We start from the raw sequence: 23,731 nt of genomic DNA on the forward strand, positions 1-23,731 counted from the left end.
CCAACTGGCACCTATGATGTAACGAATACATCTTGTACATTCTCTTTGTCTGCTTCCTTTAAAGCAGTATCAAACAGAATTAATCAAAAAGACACATTAAGAGGAAGCTCTGAGTTGTTTTTGCTTGTACAGTTTAGCGTGCTCTACAGTCCATGCTTGGCTGGATGCACATTAACAGCTCAGTAGATGCAAGAGCAGATAAAGAAGGATGTCGCCACTGAGCCTAATAACAGCCTGTTTTGTTTTAATGCATGTTCACAGATATATATGTTATACATGCTCTACAGTATGTGTCCTTGAGCGCAAACACACAGGCGGAGGAGAGGGAGGTGGTGCTGGCCACCAAGGGGGGGGGGTGTTTATGTGTGTGTTGCTGGGGTGGGGGGGCCACAATTAAAAGGCAGCATGCAGTGTCCCATGAGGTGCTAATGCCCAGGATCAGCTGTTCTAATGTCATTCACATCCCCTCTGTTATTCAGCCAGCCGCTTTGATGTATGAATCCATTGGAGACTTCATCAGTAACACCCCCCCACCCCCATGCTACCACCACCACCACTTTTATAACCCCACCCTAACCCTACCCCCACACCGACCTCCGTCGCCTCTACAACCCCTCCTCCTCCTCTGCTTGCACAGAACCTCCCCTTCTGTGTCTGAATGCTTATGCTGGCTTTTATCACGCTCAAAGTAAACAGAGTTGCGCCAGGGATAGTGAGAGAAAGAGAGAGGGAGGGGAGAGAGACCTAAAGACAGACTGAGAGAGGGAGAGAGAGAGTGTGCGTTAGCGATAAATGTGGAACATGCACATTGTCTGCGCACCGCTCGCCTCCCTGCTACATCTTCAATAGAGACACAAAAGCCAGCAAAAGGGAAATTTAAAAGGCAAGACGAGGCAGAAGAAAGGAAGTGATCGGAAGAGAGAGAGAGAGAGAGAGAGCGTGAGTGTGAGTGAGTGGGAGCAAGCGAGCCAGAGAGAGACAGAGGAAGAAAGAGAGTAGAGCGAAAGGATCTCCCTGCTAAATGCGCAAAGCATCCCGTCACCCCACGCTGAGCTCCATGGCCAACTCCGGCTGCCTGCTGCTCTCCGGCTCCGGGATGCTACCTCACTCGCTCCAGTGTCCCCCTGCGTTCCTCTACCTGCACGAGGTAAGGCTGAATGAAGCTGGCTTTGTCGCCCCCCCCCCACTCTCCTCTCACTCTCCTCTCACTCGCTCTCCATCCGTGCTTTTCATTCCTCTGTGCGCTCCTCGGCGGCACGTGATAGCATCGCACTTGCATTGTGCATTGAGTACTTTCACCCACCTAACCCTTGACCCTCACCCTCCTTTTGGGGGGAAAAAAGGGGAACAGGAGCTGAAGGAAGGGGGTGGGGGGGTCATGTATTTAACCCCACCCCCCTCCCTCCTTTGTTTTGAGTGAAATTAAAACGGCGAATTGGCAATCACTGTGACGTGGGGCCATGCAGTGTTTGTGTACACTTGCTTTATGACTCATTGTGCTTCTCCGTTTGTTGCTCCCATACTTCCAATCACTTCTCTGCTACTAATATAAGGCTATTTAAGAGTTAGATGTGTTTTTATAATCTTGACTTTTTTTTATGGTAAAGATGAAACTTTTGTTTTGCTGTTTGTTAAGAAACATTCAACATTGAAGGGAAAAAGATTCCAGCTGACTTGAACACATTTCAATTTAAAACCTTACTGGAAGTTAGAGCTGTGAGGGCCTCAGAGATAATAAACAAAATAGTCATCATATGAGGTTACATGGTGGTATTTAAATGATGTTAAGGAACATATCTGTACTGGGCTCCATTTTGAGTGCTTTTTAGTTTCGTGTTGTGAAAACAAATATAAAACAATGAGGAATTTCAATTTCTTGGTCATCTCTACTTTTCCCTGTTTTGTTGCTTCAAGGTTCAGCTTTTTGTCATTATACAAAAACATAATCACTGTCATAATATCACTTTGATTTTAAGGATATTTTACATTGTAATTTTTACAGATCAGACAAATCCAAACGTGTAAAATTACACTTTTAAATTGAGAATTGTCTCAATATATCAGAGGACCCACAGCGAACTCTTCAGTCTCTTCTGCACTCCTTCATTTTTCTAATGTTGATCACCCCAGAGTGACAACACTTGTAGTAATTATATATCTCTGCAAATTAACATTGATTTTCCCTTTTTTGTTTTTTGTCCTCCTCCTTTGGAAATTGATTCCGTCAATGATCCCCTTGTTTTGTGAAACCTGAAGCAATTTTCTGATGGGAGGAGAAAAATTCAACAACAAGGTGACTCTTAAGAGCCCGTGTGCCTGTCTATCTGCTGAATTATTCACATGTTTTAATTCAGCGAGTTGGGGACAGGACTGCTGCTAGTATTGGGATGATAGGATCTGGGTGGGTGGGGGTGGGGGTCGAGCATCCAATTCTGTTTTTACTACTGGCAGCATGTGTTGCAGTAAACAGTGTGTGTTACTGCAGTGATTGAGGGGAAATAACAGAGATGCTGCTCACGATGGAAACTCCTGCTCTCTCATTTTGAATCTTACTCTTCCCCTCTCTCCCCCACCATCACGGTAATGGCCCTCACCCCCTCCCACCCATCTGTCCAGAGCGGGCATATCCCGCCAGGGATGGGGGAGGCATGTGGACAACCAGGTGCCACCAACACACACTGTAGAGCAGCCAAGGCCAACCTAACAAACTCTTTTTCTCGTACTAAAACAGTGCTCAACGATTTTTAGTTGTTTGTTTTTAAAAGTAAATGTGAATTTTGGATTGTTATATGTTGTGGTGACCAAAAGGAGGATAATCACTTCAGGTTGGTGATCTGCAAACATTCATGACAACAATGTCTGTTTTTTTCTTCAGATCAATTTTCTGATTAGATTAAATTGTTTAACTACTATTCTTTTTTTTCCTTTTTAATACCGTCATCAAATGTATAACATTTTAATAGTTTGTATTTTGATGGCTACTGTGTTTGATATCTTAAATGTTTACATGAAGCTGTGAAAATCTCCTGAGCCCCTTTCCACAAGTAAAAATGTTAGCAAACGGAGTTTAGGTGGGTTTACCTTCCACTACATTCCTGTTACATCCAAATCCTCAGAATGGCCAGAAGGTGTGTGTGTGTGTGTGTGTGTGTACACCTGGCCACATGTGTGTAAGTGTGTTGATGTCCACAGTAGGTTCCCTTAAAAGTCTAAGACAGAGCTGAAATTGACACTTCCTGTGTGCTATTTTCATGAAACATCCCTTTTTGTTTCAAATCCCTTTAATGTATCAGCAGCTTTTGTTCTTTTTCTTTTTTTCCTTTGCGGTAAATCCTCGCCCTGCAGCGCTGCGAGGGGAAACAACCCTCTGAATCACACTGTGGCCAGCGTCTTTCCCCCACCATCCCTTTCCTCACTCATCCTTCGTAGGATGCTGCCCCTGTTTCCCGCCTCCCCCCCACACCACTCTCCTGCTCCCTCCCCTCGCCACAGTGCAGGGCTGCAGCGTCGGCTTGTGTAAGATGACAGCCAAAGAACAGAAGGGGAATAGATTGAGGTGATAGCCTCTGCCTCACAGTTTGTTTGCATTTCAAATAAGACACTGTATTAAGTTGGGCTTCGAACAGCTTTGCTTATTATGTGAGAACATGGCGCCACATGATATCACAGGAAGACAGGAGTTTATTACATAAAAGATTAGCGAAGCATACCTTGGCTTTATTTGTGTGCAGCAGTGTTTGGGTGTGTGTTCCCAGGCAGTTTGCTTTGATGCTCTTTGTAGTCGGCTGCGGCGCGTATAAATCCCGGCTAAATGTTTGTTTTCATTAACACAAGGAGAGACTCCCTGCGGTGTGGTGGGAGAACTGTGGGCTTCTGATTACAAAAAAAGTAGCGGTATCACACCACTGCTGAAGGGCCGTCCCTCTTCTTGACAGGGGGAGAGTTTCTCTACCACATGGGGTGCCAGCTTCATCCTTCCGCAGGATGATGTCACTTTTCTCCTACCGTCAATTTGTATTGTAGAGGCTCATTTCATGAGTTATGGTGCTGGATATTGAGCGAGTTATGAATTACAGTGTGGTGAGGCTTTTACGGGATGCAATGCCCACTGCTGTAGGCCCGTATTAAAGTATAAATATATTTATGGTACAAGCCGAAGCTGACGGGGTAGCTCAGGTTTGCTCATGGTAGTTAGTAGCTGTCTTCAGAGCCATAAAAACATGGCATCTCATGGATTTTCTATTTACCAGGCACTGGGTGGGCATATGGCAACGCTCGTAAATGTAACTCTATTATCTAAGACTATGCTGTTGGGTGGGAAGCAGGGTGTTAGTTATGTCTAAAGAGGAAGAAGCAGCAGATTTTATTGTCTCCATGTCACATCTCTCTCTCTGTCTTTGCCCCGGACTTATCTCAAGATCTCCCGTTTTCTAAAATTGCCTTCCTTTGATTTGTAATTGGATTTTCTATCATGGCATTCCCCTGCGCTGATGTCTATTGTTATTGTTGCATCTATTGATTTCTTTTTTGTGGCTTCTTTGGTCGGGCTGTTTTGAATTTCCCCCTTAACTGTACACGGCTTCAGTATCGTTCTAAATGGTTAGGTCACCTAGAAGAGGCGATCCTTTTATGTTGGTGGATCCTGGGAGGAATTGCCCGAGCTCTCTGGTTTCAGCGGCCTACTCCTCCTCCACCTCCTCCTCATCTTTCTACTCATGCTGATCTCTTTTCTACGACTATACTGGAACCGACTCCCTCCCTCCTGAGACACACACACACACACACACACACACACACACACACACACACACACACACAAATACAAATACATCTGGTTAAAGGCGAAGGATGCAGAGAGGAGAGGACTGGGAATACTCATGACACATTTCCTCCTCAGTTCAGGCCTTGATCCTGCCTCCCAAAGCGCTACTATTCATGGGGACTTTAGATATCGAAGGATTCAGGTTGGCGGTCTCCCAGGGATGGACTAATGCAACCCGCACAGAGACGGCTCCTTCCTGGGGGATAATTATTGTAGGCCAAGCTGTACTATTGACAGCTGTAAATGGAGATGCTGTCTGAAACTGGGGAGGCCTAATAGGTTTTTGTCCCTACGTGGGCCCTCGTTAGGCCAGTGTGGGTGCATTGGAGATGAGTTTGAGCAATGAGCTGCGGCCTTGCTGGGCTTCAAAATGGACTCAGATAGACCGCCACCCCCGCCACGACAGCACCCCCCTGCCCTCTCGGGAAAACGGGTTAACAAACCATAGTTGGTTCTGTTTCGATCTACTATTAGGCTCTTACTGTTATATGCGTCCATCATCTTTAAAGGATAAGGCTAGTGACTTGGAGCAACATTTGCTGTTACCGTAACACTACCAGCTGTTTCAAGAAATTACTGAGCCGTTATAAAAATCAAACTATGCATCTGTGAGTCGTTTTTAAAGATTTACTTCTTCAACTGACTTGGGGCTAAGTGCCACAAACGTCAGAATGTTTTGGTGTTATTTGAGAATTGTTAGCAGTAAGAAAAATAAAGAAAAACACCAGCCTTACACTTTAACCACTTGCAAGTCAAACCCAGATCTTATGATTTAGGCCTTTGTTACATCTGTTTCCACAAGCTGATTTTCTCTGTTGTGCTGTTACAGGTAAAAGCTGTATTTCAAATATTTCCATTATATCACAAAGCAATGCCAGCTTTGTTGTTTTTCAGTCAATTTAGCTGAGCACAATTCACTCAGATTCAATCAGGCACAAATAAAAAAAAAAACAACTTAAAACCCAATTTCATGGACTCTGGAATATACCTCTCAATATGTTCTATGTTTTGGCGTGAAATCATTCAGAGTCTTTCTCTCACCGCCGTTCAGCTGTTTTGTCCCTTAAACAGCTGATTCATAGCGGCATAACAAAGGCGGAGGGACTGATTGAAATGTTTTCTCACTTTTCTCTGGCCCGGAGGAGAATTGTAAATCACAGCTCAGTCGTTTATTTTGAAATTTCATTTGGTGTGTGAGCGAGTGCTGCCTTGTTCTTCACAGAGACTTCACAGTCAGGCTGACTTGTGTGTTTTTTTCTTAAGGCTACCCACCGTCTTACTCCAGTAGACCTTTGTAAATGGAACAAAATTAAATTTGTTCCCTGTATAGAAGAATGGCACAAGCAGTGCAATAGATTTACTCACCAACAAAGGTTTTCCACTGGGGGGGGGGGTTTGGATCTATTTTTAATGTGAGCGCACATATTTGAGCTTACATATGTAGGAATTCATGTCAGCTGTAGGTGGATGCTTGCAGAGCTTTGCATGCACGGTGCTGTGCAGTGCATCAATAAATGTGTATTTACATTTTGCCAATAATGCTAAATATCCTCCGGTCATTAATGTTAGACTGTACTGCTCCTGTCTATATTCTGGACCTATAGCGTCAATGAATTAGCATTCACAGTGCTGTTGATGCTAATATACTCCACTTCTGGAAAACAAAGCTGCAGTTGCAGATGTCCTCACCTCACAATAATTACCAACCTTTTTTTAGAAGGTGGCTAATTTATAATGAAGCTTTTAATTAACATTGTGTCAAACATTTACTGCTGGTGAGAAAATATGACACCACAGGAGATATTTTCTGTTACCTGCTGATCTGTAGGCCTGGGAATAATGAAATAATTGGTTAGTAATGGTGATGCGATGTCTGCATTTCAGTGCAAATGGCAAAATGATACTTTTCTGATATCTTTTAAGAAATGAAAAAAGTTTTTTTTTATTCATTTGATAAATGTTCTTAAACTTTAAATGTTGTCTAAACAGTAGCTATATAAGAACTTTGGTAAGTAAAATAATTTTAAATTGGCAACATTCTAATTTAAATCAGAAACTTGCTGATCAAAACGCAGTAAACAAGATTACAAAACTGACCGATATTCAATGCAAGTTTCTGGCACTGAACATTTTAGCATAGACACTTTTTTGGTCAGTACTGCAGGTTTTGGGAAAAGAAATCCTTCCTAATCTGTGATATGATGGATTACTTCACAAAGATGCAGAGGTTCAGATAAAGGGTGCTGGTTGACACACACTGTTGTCAGATCTGCATTGCAGTGGCCTTATTTCCCCACACAGGGCTTTTCGTACAGCTCAGGAATGTCCGCTTGGTTTAGAAATCTCTGCTGTTCGGTTCGCTTGAGCGCTCCTTTAGGCCAATCTGAGACCGTGAGCGAGTAGAGGGACTGGCGAGAGGGAGAAAGACAAGACACACGACACAACACCTCTCTGTCATTACACTGCGGGAGCTCTCACTACATCACACACACATATACACACACAAACGCATACAGTAACAGGAGAATAAAGACTAGAGGATAGCCTCATGGTAGAAACGGTTTGTAGCCTTTTTTTCCCCCTGAGAATATAATTTGTCCTGAGGTTTTCTATTTCTGCAAAATGGCACGCTAAAATGCTCAAGCAGCCAGACCAGCTTGAGTCCAATTATTTCTTTACTGCAGTATCTTAGCCAGCTGTGATTAGTATGTTTATAATGTAGTGTCACTCTCATACTGTCCTTCAAGCATTCTCCTCTCGGCAGGATCCTCTCAAATGAGACGTATTACCCTGTGTGCTGAGTTAACAGAGTGGCCGTACAAGTGAAAGCAAAAAAAAAAAGAAGAAGCTATCACAAGCCATTAAAAGCACTGCACCTTTTTATCACCAGCAGCTTAATGGCAGTGGTGAACAGCAAAGCATTATTTCCGCTTCTCATTGTGCTCCTGCAAGCCTGTTTTCTCCACAGCCAGAAGACACGCTGCTGCTGCTGACAAATAGATCTCCAGGCAAACGCTGAAATTTTGTTTTTCAAAAGGTCATTATCTGTCTTCATCGGAGCAGCAGGCGTGTTGCATGGGAACCAAGTTTGAGGATATTATTTCTCATATCAAACAGACCCAAGAAGTTCCTTTTTCCCATTGTTTTTGATTTCATTATTTCATTTTTAAAGGATGCAACTGTACAGTGTGTTTGACTACTAAGAGGCACCCTAGGTCACCCGCTAAAGAAGATCAATATTTGAACTATGCTGTTGTGGGTCAGCATGTACGGGTGTATAAAATTAAATGGGGCTTGAAATTGATTTCAAGTTCTCCTTGAAAAAGTCTACAGGTATTCTGAAATGAAACCAAGAGAAGTGCCGCAGAGAGGAGATGACCTCCACCCAGGCAGATTCATAATTGTTTTTGTTTCTCCAAATTAAATGAGCCCTTTTATTATTATTATTATTTCTATATTGCAGAGCTGGGGGTCCGGAATTGCCAGTTATGGCACGTTTGTTTTTAGAGACCTAAAGTAATATAAAGTAATAGCCATGATTCCCGGCACATCTCCACTGGCTACTCCCTTTAACACTATGAAAATAATGATTATGGGATGGACTTCAAAAAAATGGGGCCTTCGTTTTAGTTAATCTCAGCTCTGCGTAGCATGAACAGCAGCAGAGATAAAAAATAGCAAAAGACTTTTTCCCTTTTCCTCGCAGGCAACCAAACAGGTATGCCACTGATTACTCTGCTTCTCTTTGGCTAATCGGTAAGAAAGGAGAGAAGATCATGTAATTTACCCCAAATCAGAGCCTTCCTCCTCCTCTTCTTCCTCCTAATTTTTCCTCTCCTCAGATGGAGAGTCTAAATATCACTGCTTTTTCTCGCAGCACTTTGTTAGTGGAACACGCCTCTCTGTTTTTCCAAAATCATCTATCAAGGTGAGATCTGTGGGAAAGAGCAGCGCCTCGGGCTTCCTCTCCGTGTGCTTATGAGGTTTTATTAGGTCCCACAGGAACACTGCTTTGGTGTGTGTTAAAAACAAATGGAACTTACAAATTACAGATTACAGCCTGCGCAGGCTCGCACATTCGCCTCTGAGTGTGTGCTCATGTGTGCGTGTTTGTGTAGAGAAGACAGGTGCAAGTGTGGCCATTTGATGAAGGAGCGGGTTTGTGTGTGTTTGAGAGAGGTGGTGCAAGCAACCCCACGTGAATGTGTTTATGTCCGCCGCTGCTGCAGCTGCTATTGCTGCTGGGTTAGTGCTGCATTTGTGATAATGGGGGGGGGGGGGGGGGGGGGGGGGGGGGGGGGATCCAGGAGGCATAATTTTCCAGGTTGATGATGAAGTTTATATATTCTATTATATATACTATTATTATAAATAAGTTCATAATTGCAGCAGCACATATTTTTAAAATGCATGTTGCATTACCTGAATTACATTTTTATCAACATGATGAGAAAACATTTTATTGAACACATCTGCAAAATCACAAAATGTTTATACTTAACGCATGTGCAGAACAGTCTCTGACAACATATTTAATATGTTTTCCTACAATATCTGCTCCTGGCAAAGAAAGCAACTCCGGATGCAAACACCTGATCTCCAGTCTTGAAGACTTTGCATGGCAACCATCCACCTTCCCTATGAATCCTGTGCAGGGCAATAATGCCACTGAACAATCAAAAATCTTTGGCGGTGAACATAATTCATGCGTCAGTTATGTTTCCCTGAAGACATATTTGTCAAAATCATTTAAACCTACTTACTCTTAAGGGACAGGGTTCCTGTCCATGCAGATAGAGATCAGTGTCTCAGATTACCGCCTCCAAGGCTGTACGGTGAAGGTAAATATAATTTAACTTGTAGTGCCTCAATGTGAATAGTTATTGGAACTACTTTCAACCGAAGAGTCCATGTGAAAACTGTTCTGTCTCGGAAATTTCAAGTCCTCTGCAAATCACGAAAACTATCTGTGTGGTTAGACACTACTAGAGGTAAGCAGGAAAATGTGCCCCCTCACACCCCCACCCCAATTTGGGTTAAGCGACCCTTTAAACTGTAACACACTGTCAGACTCAACAGGGATAAGGATTTTCCATTGCCCACTCCTCCTTTCATCCCCTTCATTCTAATTTAATGACTCAGAATTGTAACTCCAACATTGTTATCATTCAGCAATAGCGAGTAATGAATAGCAATTAACGTTTTCAAAGGAGGGAGTAAAGCTTGAGAGACGTCGCTTTTCACCCAGAAATGTTGAAACAGCGCAGACGTGGGAGATACTGTCATGTAGAGAAAGGGCCTAATTTATCCGTCCAGCTGTTTTTAGTAAATAACTTTTTTTCTTCTTCTTCGCGTCACACAGACTATCAGTGCGAGCACAAGTAATCATTCTAATATCCAACACATTTTGGCTTCCTCAATGAACTGTAATAAACTGTAATAAATTACTCTGCACATTTTTTCCAATGATTTCTCTTTCTGGTGCCGGGAGAGGAAGTGCTAATTAACTGGATATGAATGAAATTCTAGGGCAGCGTTGTATCAACGGCAGGGAGACAAATGCGATTTAGTTCTGTCGCAAGAGAGTGGAAAATTGCTGTGTAAATAGGAGGTTGTTGCGGCAGAGCGTTTTTCTGTGTGCTTACATTTCATGGGTGAGAATCCAATCTCACAGGGCAGCATGTGCGGACTGCCCTCTCTGATACACTCCACCGTCCTCCACCTACTCTATGATAGCGCTCTAAAAGCTCTCCCAAATCTCTTCACACACACTCACATACACTCCCACTGACACAGAGAAACACAAACACATATTTCAAAGGTAAAAGCTATTGTCGAGCTGAGGAGCCGCGCCAGCTGAGGTAAAGATGTAAGCAGTGTATGCCTGGCAATTTGACTCATCTTCCAATTCACTAAATTCCCCCGACACTTGATTTCACGGAACGTAAACAGAGCAAATTCTAATTGTCACACTTGTCCTCTCCTTTACTCTACTTTGCATATTCTCTGGTCGCTTACATCTGGATGTAGTGGGTACTTGAGTAAGAAAAAGACCACAGCCTCCTCATGCAGACCCACTTATTTCACTTACTGTCCCTTTTTGCCTCTTCTTGCTTTTTCATCTGAAACTACAGTGGCCGTTTTTATCTATGGGTTTGGGCAGTTTTGGAGAGAATTACGGTGACAGAGGCATGGAAATGATAGGCCGGCAGTGAGATATCTCTGCCTCATAAATTCTACATTGCTCAAGATAATTTACGAGGCAGGTTTGTGTGCGTAAGACAGACAGTGCTCCATGGTATCCATCCACTCACAACCCCCATTCACTTCAGCCCTGCAAGTGCAGTCGATTTATCGAAACTGAATTTATTTTCACATTCGTTACTTTCATTCCCAAAGCATCACTTTGAATGATTATGATAATTTTGTTCACCCTTTATTTTTTGCTCAGAATATGCCTGGGTATTATTTGTTCTGTCAGGATTATTACAGATAAAAGAGCAAACTAATAGATCTTGCACAGCGTGTCTACTACTTTACAACTGAGAGGCCTTCGCGATGAGATATTCTGCCATCAGCAAAGGTCATCAGCTCCCCTGATTGTGCTATTTGAGCATGAGGCCTGGCCAAAAGGCAAGATGGCTCTGACATTGGTAATCATTCTTCATGCATATTTCTGTTTTAGGGAGGTTAGCAGACTGTATGTACTAAACTGGGAAACTTTTCGCCTCTAATCCCACCGTGAAAAAATAGAAGGCATCTTTGGATCAGTTGCTGAGGTCAGTTTTTTTTTTTCATGCATTAGAACAGCAAAGACTTTGTTTTTTGTTTTTTTCTCATAAAGTTTCAAAGGCATTGATATTGCTCCTGAGAGGAGAATTGGATTTTCTTTACTTATTTTTCTTACTTATTTAGTTTGCATTGTTCATTGTCTCTCTTGCTCTCTCTCTCTCTCTCTCTCTGTGTATATATTGTCTCTCTCTCCCTGTTTTTATTTGTTTGATTTCTTGACAAGGTCTGAATTCACTCCTATGTTACAGGCTGATTCAATGAGCAGAGTATGACTGCAGCCCTAGGGCCATAGAAGTTTACAACTCAGTTAGTACATGGCGCTGTGTCTCTATCCAGTTAGGTTTTAGGCCTTTGTTTTGGTTGCAGCAATGTCTCTAGTCTCAACTTCCTGCAAGGCCTTTTTCAATAACACCTTCACACTTCCACCATGTTGATTTTCAAAATGGATGTCTTTGCAGGGAGAAATGCCCCATAAGGGACCAGGCATAGAGTCCGGTGGGTGCAGAGCAGAATAGTTTGTACCAAGGTGCCCCTGAAGAATTACTTGCTTGATCTTCATGTAAGAAGGTTGCCCAGGGGTGTAGAAACCGTGTGTTTGTGTTTGAGGAATACTCCATAGGTTTTCCAATCAGCGCCAGTATTCCCAACACGACTCTGTCGTCAGTGCACCTGCTTATTGCTGTGGCATACCTGTGTAGTTTTAACTAGACAGGATGCACAATGGAAGCAGACAAGGCTCTTTCACAGGGGAGTTAATCTAATCTACTCCCACTCAACTTGGACATTTGCTGTCACTGACATGCCGGCGTCGTCTCCAATAAAACAGGTGAAGGCAGAGCACGTCGACTGCGGCTCTGCAGGTAACTGGGGCTGGCACTCTGCTAGGCTTTCATGTTTAACCCTCTCCGGGTTCCTTCCAATCATTATACATGAGCATTCATTCTCAATTTGGGCTACCCTTCCAATCATTTATTTTTGCTGTCTTCTCATGTCAGTGTACCAACCGCGATGCCACTTGACAGAATAGGTTTCCAAAAATATGTATAAACTCGTGGTTGCATTGTAGTTTTGTCAGGTGTTTTGGGATTTAAAAATCCACCACAAGGCAGATGTTAACATGCTTTCTCTTTCTTCTCTCCTCTCTCGCTGTCTCTGTGTAGGTGTGTGTGAGTGTACGCATCATGTGCGCACAGGTGACGAGTCAGTAATTCAAGTGCTCAGCAGCAGGTTATTTCCTCTGAACCGGGGCCCTAATTTAATGGTAATTGTAGCAATTAGCATGTGAATGAGGTAAGAATTGGATAATAGAACTAAGATAAATATTGATGTTAATTCACATTGGAGGATTTGTGTGTGTGTCTGTGTGTGTGTGTGTGTGGGTGGGTAGGGGGGTATACAAGTTCCTGTAAATGTATCCTGAACTCCCATTTGCATGCATTAACGCACAGGCAATTATGACCTCAAAAACATCAACATGGCTGACGTTAAAAAAAATAAATCAATTACTCTTGAAGGCGACTATATCCTATCAGGAAAAAATGGACCCGGGCTTGGAGAGGTGTTTTCAAGTTTCCTCCCTCTGCCTTATTTACTTTGGTGTCTAAACCAGTAACCAGCTGCTGGAAAGGTTAAATGACATCCATCAACTGTCAGACAGCTGACCTGAGGATGAGGCTTTTCATTTTGACTTTGTAATAACTGCAGCTTCGCTCACAAAATGAGACGGATGACCTTGCATGGTCCGATTCGTAGGCACCTCAAAGCTCTCTCACTGCAGGTATATAACAGGTGATGGGACTGTGTCATTTTCTCCACAGAGACATGGTGGTAGGAAAATGATGGGGTGCAATGGCGGCCTGTTTCTGTCGACTGGTGTCTCAAAAAGGAGAAGTGTCTCAGGATAGCTGATGCTAGGAAGTAGCTGGGGTCTTGGTGGGCTGCTGTGACTGAGGAGTTGTTGGGGTGGAAGTAAAAAACACTCTCCGGAAGGCGCCTGCCATCTGGACATCGGCCCATGTCTGCATATCAGCAATAAGAAGCCGATGGGCCATCTCTACCCCCCTTGCTCATGCTTGTACGAAACATTACGATTGTACGCCCTTTCCAAAATATACGGCAACATTCATATTAGCCACCCTGTCCTCTTACACCCCCCCCCTTCCTCTCCCTGTCTGATGTTTTTGAAAGAAAAATGTTAGAGAAGAAAAAAGCGAGGGAAAGAGTGCAGTGCCAGGGGCGGGCGGTGGAGAAAACCTCATTTCTTCCGGCGTGCTGCAGCGAGTGGGTTATTGAGGTGGCTGTAATTTGATAAGGAGAGGAAACTCAATGGACTGTGAGCAAGTCAGCAGTTTGAGGCCAGTCACATTTCTGATGTGATGTGGAGGTGGCGGTGGTGATAGTGGAAGGAGGGATGGAGGGGGGAGCCAGAGAGGAAGTGAGGGAGACGGGGAGGGGAAAAAGGGATTGAGGAAGAGAGGAGAGCGGGGTTCCCTGCCATTGGTGGCCTTTCTTCTCCTCCATGGGAACAGAAAGAAAAAGAGGTGCACTTATCCTCCTCAGGTCCGATTGTCTCTCGGACGGAGCCAGAGGCACATTCCCAGGCAGATGGCCCATATACATCGGCATGATCAGTTCTAATCTGGAGATCTCCCCACAGAGCCCTGCCAAACCCTTCCCCCTTCTATTTCAAACGCTCACGTCTTTATCCCTACCTTACTCTCCGTGCTCTGAATTTCCACTCCCCTCACAAAGTCACTTTTTGTTGTTGTGGCTGTTTCTCGCTAGCTAGATAAGAGACACAAGTGTGATCAGCGGAACCTTTGAAGTTCCCATAAATAATCGGGCAGCGTGGCCCACTCCGGAGCCCTCAGCTTCCAGTTCAGATCAAAGATTAGCCTCACGTCGGCCCCAGCCCTGGAATAAAGCACTTTATTGGATTCCAAAAGCTGGGCAAGCAGGCCTCTTTCTCTCTCACCGCGGGTCCCTCGTCAGACACAAGGCCCGAAGACTTTCACACGCAGCCTATCGAGCTGTTTGTACTCCCAGGATCCACAAGAAAGAGAAAACAAGAAAGCCTGAACAATGCTGACTTTTTAATCAACACCACGTTCAGAGGCAATCAGCAACCACGGCCCGATGTCTGAGAAATCTCTTTGTGAAAAAAAAAAAAAAATAGGACGGGGGATTTTTGAAGTTACTGTTAAACAGGCTGTAAAATGCTCCCTCAGACCTGCAGGGCATTTGGATCTGGCGAGCCCATGCAGGCAGTCAGGGCTGTTCACACATGAGCAGGCTCTCTCATCTGGCTGAGGGCGAAGTCAATCTGGGGCCCGGTGTTTGAGAATGGCAGCCCACCATTCAAAAGGTCGGCACTGGTCTTCTCTGGCTCGTGGTTACACATTTATCTGGGTATGTTGCTGGACTACACTCCAGGTTAGAAAACTGGCCTGAGCTGATTCTCCAGTGCCTGACTCAAACGAACGCCGCCAGCATTTAGATGTCTGAAGAACTAAAGAGTAGGCTGGTCTGTTGTTAGCTGGTTAAAGACAGGGCTCACTGAGCCTTTTGTGAGGAATGAAAAACGATGTCCCTCTGCATGCTACACTGCTCTGAGGAAGAAATGGCTGATGAGGGTGGGGGGTTGCAGAATTATCTTCCTTTATGTACCGCCCACTCACCACCTTTCAATAAGTCTCCTGTACCACTCAGCACCAAGAGTTACTGTCAAGACTTTACAGGTCTACAGGAGTATCAACAACACTGTGTAAAACATTAACAGGCCTGTTTAATATCCCCATCCTCCATTGCTACAGCTCTCCTAACATTGCACATTTTTGACAATAGGTAATACTCAAATCTCTCTTCCAGAGCCTAAATCCCCATAAAAACACATCTCATCATGGCAGCTGTATTCTCTGGGGATTTGATGTTCATGTCATGAAAAGCCATACTGTGCAAGTACACTGAAGCACCCACGCACAGATTAGGCTGGTCATACCAGCTCTCTCTCAATTTTTACATTTTTTTCTTTATTTTTTCCTTTTGAATTATACTTGGTAAACAGCTAAGGATTGTACCAAGGGGAGGGATTTTATGATCAGGAGAAAATGTAATGACAATAATAAAAAAAAAAAAAAAACATCTCTGCTACATGAAAATTGTTTCAACCTGAGAACCCTTTTAAAGGTGTACAGTATAGAGGGAGGCTGACAGAGCCAGAGACGAGATGAAAAATAATTCTGTCAGCAGACACTTTCACCCCATTGCACTCCTAATTGATAAATGATGTCCATTCATTTCATCAAGGTCAGCGTACAATTAAAACATTCATGATTTATCAACCAATGAACAGAAACCAAAATCAGCAGGGATTGCAGGCAACAAACCTTGATGTTTGATGACTCAAACACACACACACTTTAGTGGAGTGTGACCTGAGCAGCTCACTGGAGATTTCAAATAACTCTCGGTCCTGAGTGACACTCCGGCTGCTGCTGCTCCCAAGTGTGTGGACTCTGAGATGATGAGTTATCAGACACACAGGAAACATCTCTTTCTCACATCTTAGACAGCCAATCTATATTTCAATATATGCTAAAGTACTTGTGCTACTGAAACATTCAAAATGAGAAGAGATATTGGTTCCATAACATTTATAATTTTGCAAAACAAAATCTGGTGACCACTACTTTTTTCTTTATTTAATAATATTGATCTTTTTTTTGTGTGTGTATGTATTAGCAAAATTTCTAGAAAAAAAAAAAAAAATCTCTGCACTAAATTCCATTAGCATTGCGGACATGATTTTAATATAAATGTAACTCAACATTCCCATATTAGTCACGCATTCTCTTCTACACGTTTTTCCCTTTTTTTCACACAAGCTAGATAACTACCATTTCTTAATCTCAGAAATTAGAAGTAGCACATGTGCTTCATGATAATCTATGTGATAAAGCAGTACCATATCCAGTATGGCATTAAATTAAACATACAGGCCAGTATGGTCATGCTACTGCCTCGTGTGCTCATGCTTTTTGGTGGATTTCCAGTTTCAGAATCTGCATTACCTTTGCATATGAATTAAAAAAAAGGTCATTATAAAGTCTCCTTTTTGATGTCTGAGTGATAAATAATATATATAAGCTTTTGCAAGATATGCTCTTTCAAGTTCTATCAGCGGATCTTTTCTTAATATATGCGCTACATTACTGTGCATGCACACCCTTTGGTGCACATCCCCCCATGCATACTCTAGATGTATGTTAATGACTTTAATGGGCTGTTCTGTTTCCATTTAATCAGAATCTAAGTTCTGGGATACAGCTGTGTGTTCAGTGGTGTCGAGGCATCGTGTTCAGGGCCAGCTGAACGCCACTGCCTGCTTCAAACCTGCACTCCTAGGTTCCCCGAGACTGGCCAAGACACCCGCATGATTATACTCTGCGAGGGTGTGTGTGAGTGTGTGTGTGTGTGTGTGTGTGTAGAGGGGAGGTGTCAGGTGAAGTTTAATGTTCTTAAGAGAGAAATCTCAGTGTGAGAGAATGAAAGATGAGAACCGTGCTTGATGTGTGGTGACTGCAGTTTTCACCTCAGATGCTTCCTTGCTGGTTCAGGGAAGACTTGATAATGGGGCTTGCAGAGCCTTTCCAACTTCCTTCCTCCCATGTATGATATGATTGTATGGGCTGAAAAAGAACAAAAGAGAAAAACAGGAATGCATTTGGCTGATTTCCTTATCAACTGTAATGAGTTGCCTCACATTTCAGCGTTTACTTCTGTTCTTCTCTCTTTTCCTTTCCCTGCCTCCTCTCTTTCCTCCCTGTGGTGTTTCTTTGGCATTCCCTCCCCACTCCAGAGCAGCCCATCTAACTGAACCCGATACTGAGATTTGTGCGGCTAATTCCCTGCACTCACACGGATCAGTGTGGTGTCATAATTGGCACACCATTGATTTATGTCTCCTCTTACAGCGCTCTGAATGGCTGATGAGTCGAGCTTCCTGTCATAATAGGCCTTGTCCAGGCCTCTTGCCGCTCGGCTGCTCACCACACTCCTTCCTGTCCTCCGCTATTTGTTGTGGCTGAAACCCAGCTGAAACTATGTTAATTTCCTTTTTACACAGGGACGACATGGGACAAGTTCTCATATTTTACCTTGAAGTGAATAATATTATGGATGGATGGATGGATGGACATTTCGAATCATTAACAGGTTTCAAAACCACATATATCCACATTGTTCAATCTCTTTTAGCCAGTAATCACATTGCAGTTGTCCAGTAATGCGATGCAAGACTACTAGAGGTTAATGGCTTGAGAGCGTTGTATTGTTCATTTAAAAATTAGATATCAGGCTGACCCATGTTATGGCCAGAGAGGCTTTTTGAAGTGCTCTCTCTTTCTCATATAGGCAACCAGCAGGGGACTATGGCTCCTGCTGGGAGCTGGGCTTTCCCCGGGGACTGCTGTAATCTCGTTGTCCCGCAGTAGGGAATGGAGAGGAGGTGGAGATGAGGGCTGCAGCCCTGGGGAGTCCCAGGCTCCGCAGAGAGCACTTGTTCCATCTTCCTACCTCACTCTGCGCTGCCAAAATGCTAAAAGTAGGCAGTAAAGATGCTCTAGTCATCACAACCGCTCTTTTGCAAGCTCGGCCCTCATTGATTTGTTTGTTAGATCTGATGAGGAAGCAGTTGTGCTTGATAAAATGAAGAAGTTCAAGCTTTCTGGTAGGTTTTGATGAACTTATGAACATATGTATGACACGCTATTGTTATCTCTTTGGCATTTCCCCAGATGACCTCTTTATAACAAACTTTGCCACAAGCACATAAACTACCAAGCACACATGCACATCAACGAACAAAACAAGCCATATTACGGCTATGTGAAATGACACATTTATTAAAAATGTAGTGAAAGCTCTTAGCTATGTGAATGGTAAGAATAGCGCAATAGTATATTCTGCCTTGATGTTGTTTTTTTTTCTACATGCTTGTATTTCATTAAAGTTTCAATTGGCTGGCTTTGAGAAATAAGATACCATTAAAAAGACAGGAGATGCATTGAAATCAAACTGAAGAAGACAGGGCAGTGTGAGCGATGGAGATGGAGAGTCGAGGGTCGGCTGAGTTAGGAGTGGTGAGCTGGAGAGTGAGCAAAGCTAAGATCAGTGGTGGGCTCAGCCTCGGGCGTGGCCCTGCCTCTTCAAACTCCCTGAGTTCACAGAGCTGCCGATCGGACAGGCAGGGCTCAGCCCAGATGAGCTGTCAGGCAGGAGTCAGGGCACCCATGGGAGGCTGTGTGAGAGCAGCCGCACGTGGCTAGGAAGGGAAGAAAACAGCGTGGAAGGAGAGGAGGAAGGAAGGAGTGGCTGGGAGACAGGCACAAAAACCCCAGACCTTGTGTTTCTAAAGCCCAGCTCATACATTGCTAATGCCTGGAGTAATATGGGTTCATTCATAATGGATAAACCCTTGGCCCCTGCTTGCAAAGTATATCATGCACACTGTAAAGAGGTTAAAGATTGGATTGTGTTTGCCAGGAATGTGGCGACCACTTCTGGCCTATGCATTAGCGTATGCTATTGCCGTGAATGTGGGGTGCATGGAGGGCCGCTGCATTACAGGCCTGGAGGCCTGGGGGGTCCTGGTATACAGACAGTCCGAGGTAACCCAGTTCAAGTTATCTCAGCTTATCCTCTGTGTTTTGAGAATTCATGCCTGTAGTGGTTTATTTTAGTATAGGTTGCCATAACATTAATGTAAATGAGCCAGAATGATATAAAAGGGTGGGTGGGCCTTTTATTTCATAATACCCTGATGACAGTATCACAGGGTTTGCAGCAGACAGGGAGGCTGTGTGGCTGTCAGCAGCACATGCCACAGATCAGTCAGTGCTGCTGGGTGGTACTCTACAGCCCACCATCTGCTAGTTCCCCAAAAACAGCAGTCCCTGAGGTAGCTTTTAACTTCGACAGTTGAGAGAACACACGCCATTAAAAATACAGTAGATACAATTTAGGAAAGGTTTAACCTTAGCATCGTTGGATCTCTCACCAGCACTGAACTATCGTTGCACGCTGATAGCTGGGCCAAACACGGTGCAGTGCAGAGGAGTTGAAATGCTTTTGAAGACAGAGCATTGGTGAAACACTTCTTCTTCCCGCTTTTTCCTGTCCCCGTGTTTCTCTTTTACCTTGGTGACTGTGCACATAAATCAGCACTCCTGTTTGGCCCCATTACCGAGCACTTCCTCCGCCACCATCCGGCCTCTTCCTCTGCTCTGCTGCCTAAACAATGCATGAACCTCTCAAAGGGCAAAATGCTGTACCACTTAGCAAATGCATATTTTATAGTGTGTAAAACTATGTACTGCCTGCCTTTTGACTGGCCCCCCTAGTTGTGAATCTGCCCCCTTCTGCTGCTGGAGGCCTTGTGATATGTTGATACTGATTGGCTCTCCAACAGGGTCAAAGATCATCCCTAGTCTTCTGTCACATAACATCTAGTGCTTCTTTAAGTAGCATTCAAATTGGTTCTTTTGATAAGGTACAGTGCTTGAATGTGTTGTAATTTCATTTCATATAATAGCATCAAGCCCTTGATGCCCCTTTGCCCAGATAACATAAGTACAGTGGAGACTGTTAAGAGTCCAATAAAAGCTTAGAGAACTTATGAGAATAATGTATCACAGAATTGTGGTTGTGGCTTCATTTATGCCCACAAGCCCGCCTGCTCATGTTCTGTGGTCCCATAATTCTCAAGCAATCATCCAGAGGCCTTAATGCTCTGCATTTCAGTCAGGGATCACTGAGCATTCTTCTTAGGTCAGTGGTCTTTGAGCTAATGATCTTATTACGGCACCACAGCTTTCAGTATTAGATGTCTGTTTGCAAGGGATTGAGACACAACATTATCTGTCATCCTTTTCTCTGTTTTCTTTCCTTCTTCTACAGTATCCACCCTCCCTACCTGACTTGCAACCACTCTTATACTCTTGTCACATGGTTGTGTGTGTGTGTGTGTGTGTGTGTGTGTAATTCACTGAGAAACTTTCTGCAACTTACCCACATACCTCACCTCTTTGGCCTCCATTTCCGCCTTTCCTCCCTCTCCCTATCCCATCTCTCCCTTTCTCTGTTTTTTTTCTACCCATCTCTTTCTTTCAATTTCTCTCTCTCTCTCTCTCTCTCTCTCTCTCTCTCTCTCTCTCTCTCTCTCTCTCTCTCTCTCTCTCTCTGCTGATCGATATTTGGGGCTGAATTGGCTGAAAGGGGAAAAGAGGCCTGTAAAATTGAGGAGACAGGCTGTTGGAAGGTAGCCAGCCTATCTCCCTGGCTTGTTTATGCTTCAGGAATGATTCCCAATACCAGATAACCTGCAGAAAAGTCAGCATGTGTCTGTCTTGAGGGATGGCCATGGATCCGCCAATTTCTAATTATCGGCCAGCCGACCACTTAGCCGAACAGTATTTATTGTTATTAAAAATGTTTATTGCTTTCTTTTTGTGTTCGCTTTATGTAATACTAATGAGGAAATAGGTTATTATATCAGGTTGTACACTAAAAGTAAGATGGAAGAGGCTGTTCGGGTCAGTTACTGGAATGTTCTGTCCAGTCTTTGCACAGTGGCGCTCTATATCTGCGTGTGTATGTGTGTATGCGTGCACAAAGGGGCCCCTTGGGGAGTTTGTCTTTCTCTATTTGTGTTTGTCAGGGGATTTTTTGAGGCAAACACACACTTCATCACTTTGACATTGATTAAAAATACATGGCCCTATTCTCGGGGACAGTCGGTGCACAAATCAGCACAGTGTTCAGTTCAGCACTCGCCGTCCAAAGCTCTCTGGCCCCTGCTCCTTCGGTCTTAGCATTCAGGCCTTCACTCATTTAATTGCAGTGCTGCTCTGGGCAGCGTAACGGCAGCTCATAGGGCTGTGGGTGCACATCCATCCGTCACCGCGCTCCGTCACGGTCCACCACTCGCACGTACACACACTCACTCTATGCAATCAAGTTTAAGACAATGCTCAGTGTGATCTTCATTTTTAAGAGCAATCGGAGGAACCTGCCTGTGATGATCTTCCTCTCCGTAGCATCTTTACCTCAAGTCTGACAGAAATCCATGTGTTGTAGTGCCACAAAACTGTTGTTTTGGGACTTTAATGCTTTCCTTCTTTGTTGCTCTCTCTCGCTGTCTCTCTCTCTGTCTCACTCTCTACCTCTACTTTGTCCCTTCCTCTATTCTCATTCCTCTCTTCGTTCAGTCCCTCAGTGCCTCTCTTGTTTCCTTTGGTTCATCTGTTAAGTGGGAGATAAACCTCAGTTAGCTTGTGTGGAAGTCTCTTCAGTTGGGACAATGTTATGTGAGATGCAGAGTACTCTGAGAAGCACAGAAAGGTATATGCTTGTGTGTGTGTGTGTGTGTGTGTGTGTGTGTGTGTGTTCATACTTGCATACATACAACCAGGCATACACTCTCAGGTGTGTGGTGCCCTCGCGGTTTGTTCACTGTTGTGGTTATGGGCACGAATGTACCCACTTCCTCCCTTAGCTAATGCAGCCCTTCCCACTGCTCCCACCGCCCTCTGCTCTTGGACCGTCTGGTGCGGTCATCCGTGCCTAATGGGCTTACGTCAAGACCCGTTTTCAAGCTTTGCCAGCAGAATTGTTGATCCATCAGTCGGTGCGGGGGCCATTTTGCTGGGATAGCTGGGTGGTGGTAACCCAGGCAGGGCAATTAAAGGGTATATGGAGGGGTAACACATCCATTTCTCCCCCTGCTGCTCTTCACGGCGCTGGGGTGGTGTGCTGCCGATCGATGGCTGGACCTAGAGGGTTAGTGGGGTTGCTGATTAGGGAGGAATCGGTTAGAGAGCCCCGTAGAAGCCACAGCCACTTCTTTTCCTCTGTCGTCCTCACTTCACTATCTCCATCTCAGACGTTCTTGCCCCCATTTGAAAGCTGTGTTTGTGTGTGTGTGTGTGTGCGTGTGCGTGTGCTACCTCTATCCTGACATCAGTGTGACATGGCACTTAATGGACTCTGCCATGTGAAACAAGCACCCTCAGTTAATTACCTTGCCAAGGCCCTGGCCTTTCTGGAGCAGTTCATTCCCACTTGGGCAGGGACTGCTTCTGCATGTGTGTGTGTGTGTGTGACTGTGTGTGTGAATGCACGTTTGAGTGCACGAGTTCCCCATTGTTACTCTAATCCTCTGAAGTTGAATCAGATTCGGGCTCTTCCCTCTCTAAAAACAAGTGTTTTGTTGTTGCTTTTGCGCAAATGCAGCAGGCTGAGGCTAGAGGCAAAGTGGTAACAAAGAGCCAAAGATACAGTAAAGCTTGAGGCTATTCTGGGAGTGGAGGGCTGCAGCGGTACACTTCCTGAATAAGCTCGCCTCCCTAGCTTCATTCATATGTCGATTAGCATTGAGTCCTCTCTGTAAAATCTCACATTTGAATGGAACTGACAAGCACTTTGTCAACAGTTGCACAAATGTCTTTCTTCCAATCTACCTGTGTACTTGAATGAGTTTTCGGTGAAGTGCTCCCTGAAGTGTTTGAATGTGGATGCATGTTTTTATTATGCTCGGTATTTTACACAAACATTGTGTTCTTTATTATCTTTAATGTATATGCACATGTTGTAGTGCTTTAGGATGAGAATGTGGCTTTTTGTTACTTTCTCAGTAATTCATACTTCTGTTTTACTCTTCAGTTGGCCCTGCTGACAGTGCAAACAAACGTCTATGAGAACATTCTCAGGTTGATTGCCCAAGCGCTGTGCTCTAAAACAGGTGGTGCGGAATAAAACATTTAATGGCTTTCTCTGAATCTACGCATAGTGTATAGTATACTGTGAAGTCCAGTCCATATGGTGCAGAAGTGAACAAATCCCACAATTCAATGTAGCGGCACACCGTCTGCGCACCTCCTATTCGTGTCTAATAATATGTGAATTCATTAAAACTGAGTCAAACGTGGGCAAAGGAAAAATGTTTGATGTATTCAGGCAGGCTTGTCAACATCAACACCAAAGGTTTTGAAGGTTTACTAGCAAAGTTAGGACAGCTACTTTTATTGCTAATTCTTTTCTCCAAGTGTACAATAAACTTAA

At 44.0% G+C, this 23,731-nt stretch overlaps 1 protein-coding gene across 3 annotated transcripts in view; it reads left to right on the plus strand.

Annotated features, from left to right (window-relative positions):
* The window catches only part of LOC123961410 (RNA binding protein fox-1 homolog 3-like), a 496,038-nt gene that overhangs the window by 417,317 nt on the left and 54,990 nt on the right, over window positions 1-23,731 (plus strand). The window contains exon 1 of one of the 3 annotated variants that reach the window (XM_046036799.1): window positions 955-1,147. The exons of the other annotated variants lie outside the window; for them this stretch is intronic. Coding sequence (XP_045892755.1) covers window positions 1,022-1,147 — 126 coding nt within the window. The 5' untranslated portion in view covers window positions 955-1,021. Of the gene's footprint in view, window positions 1-954; window positions 1,148-23,731 lie in introns of those variants that run through there. 3 annotated transcript variants of the gene reach the window in all.

The sequence above is a fragment of the Micropterus dolomieu genome, linkage group LG02 (assembly GCF_021292245.1).
Source record: "Micropterus dolomieu isolate WLL.071019.BEF.003 ecotype Adirondacks linkage group LG02, ASM2129224v1, whole genome shotgun sequence".
In the NCBI taxonomy this organism is placed as follows: Eukaryota; Metazoa; Chordata; class Actinopteri; order Centrarchiformes; family Centrarchidae; genus Micropterus; species Micropterus dolomieu.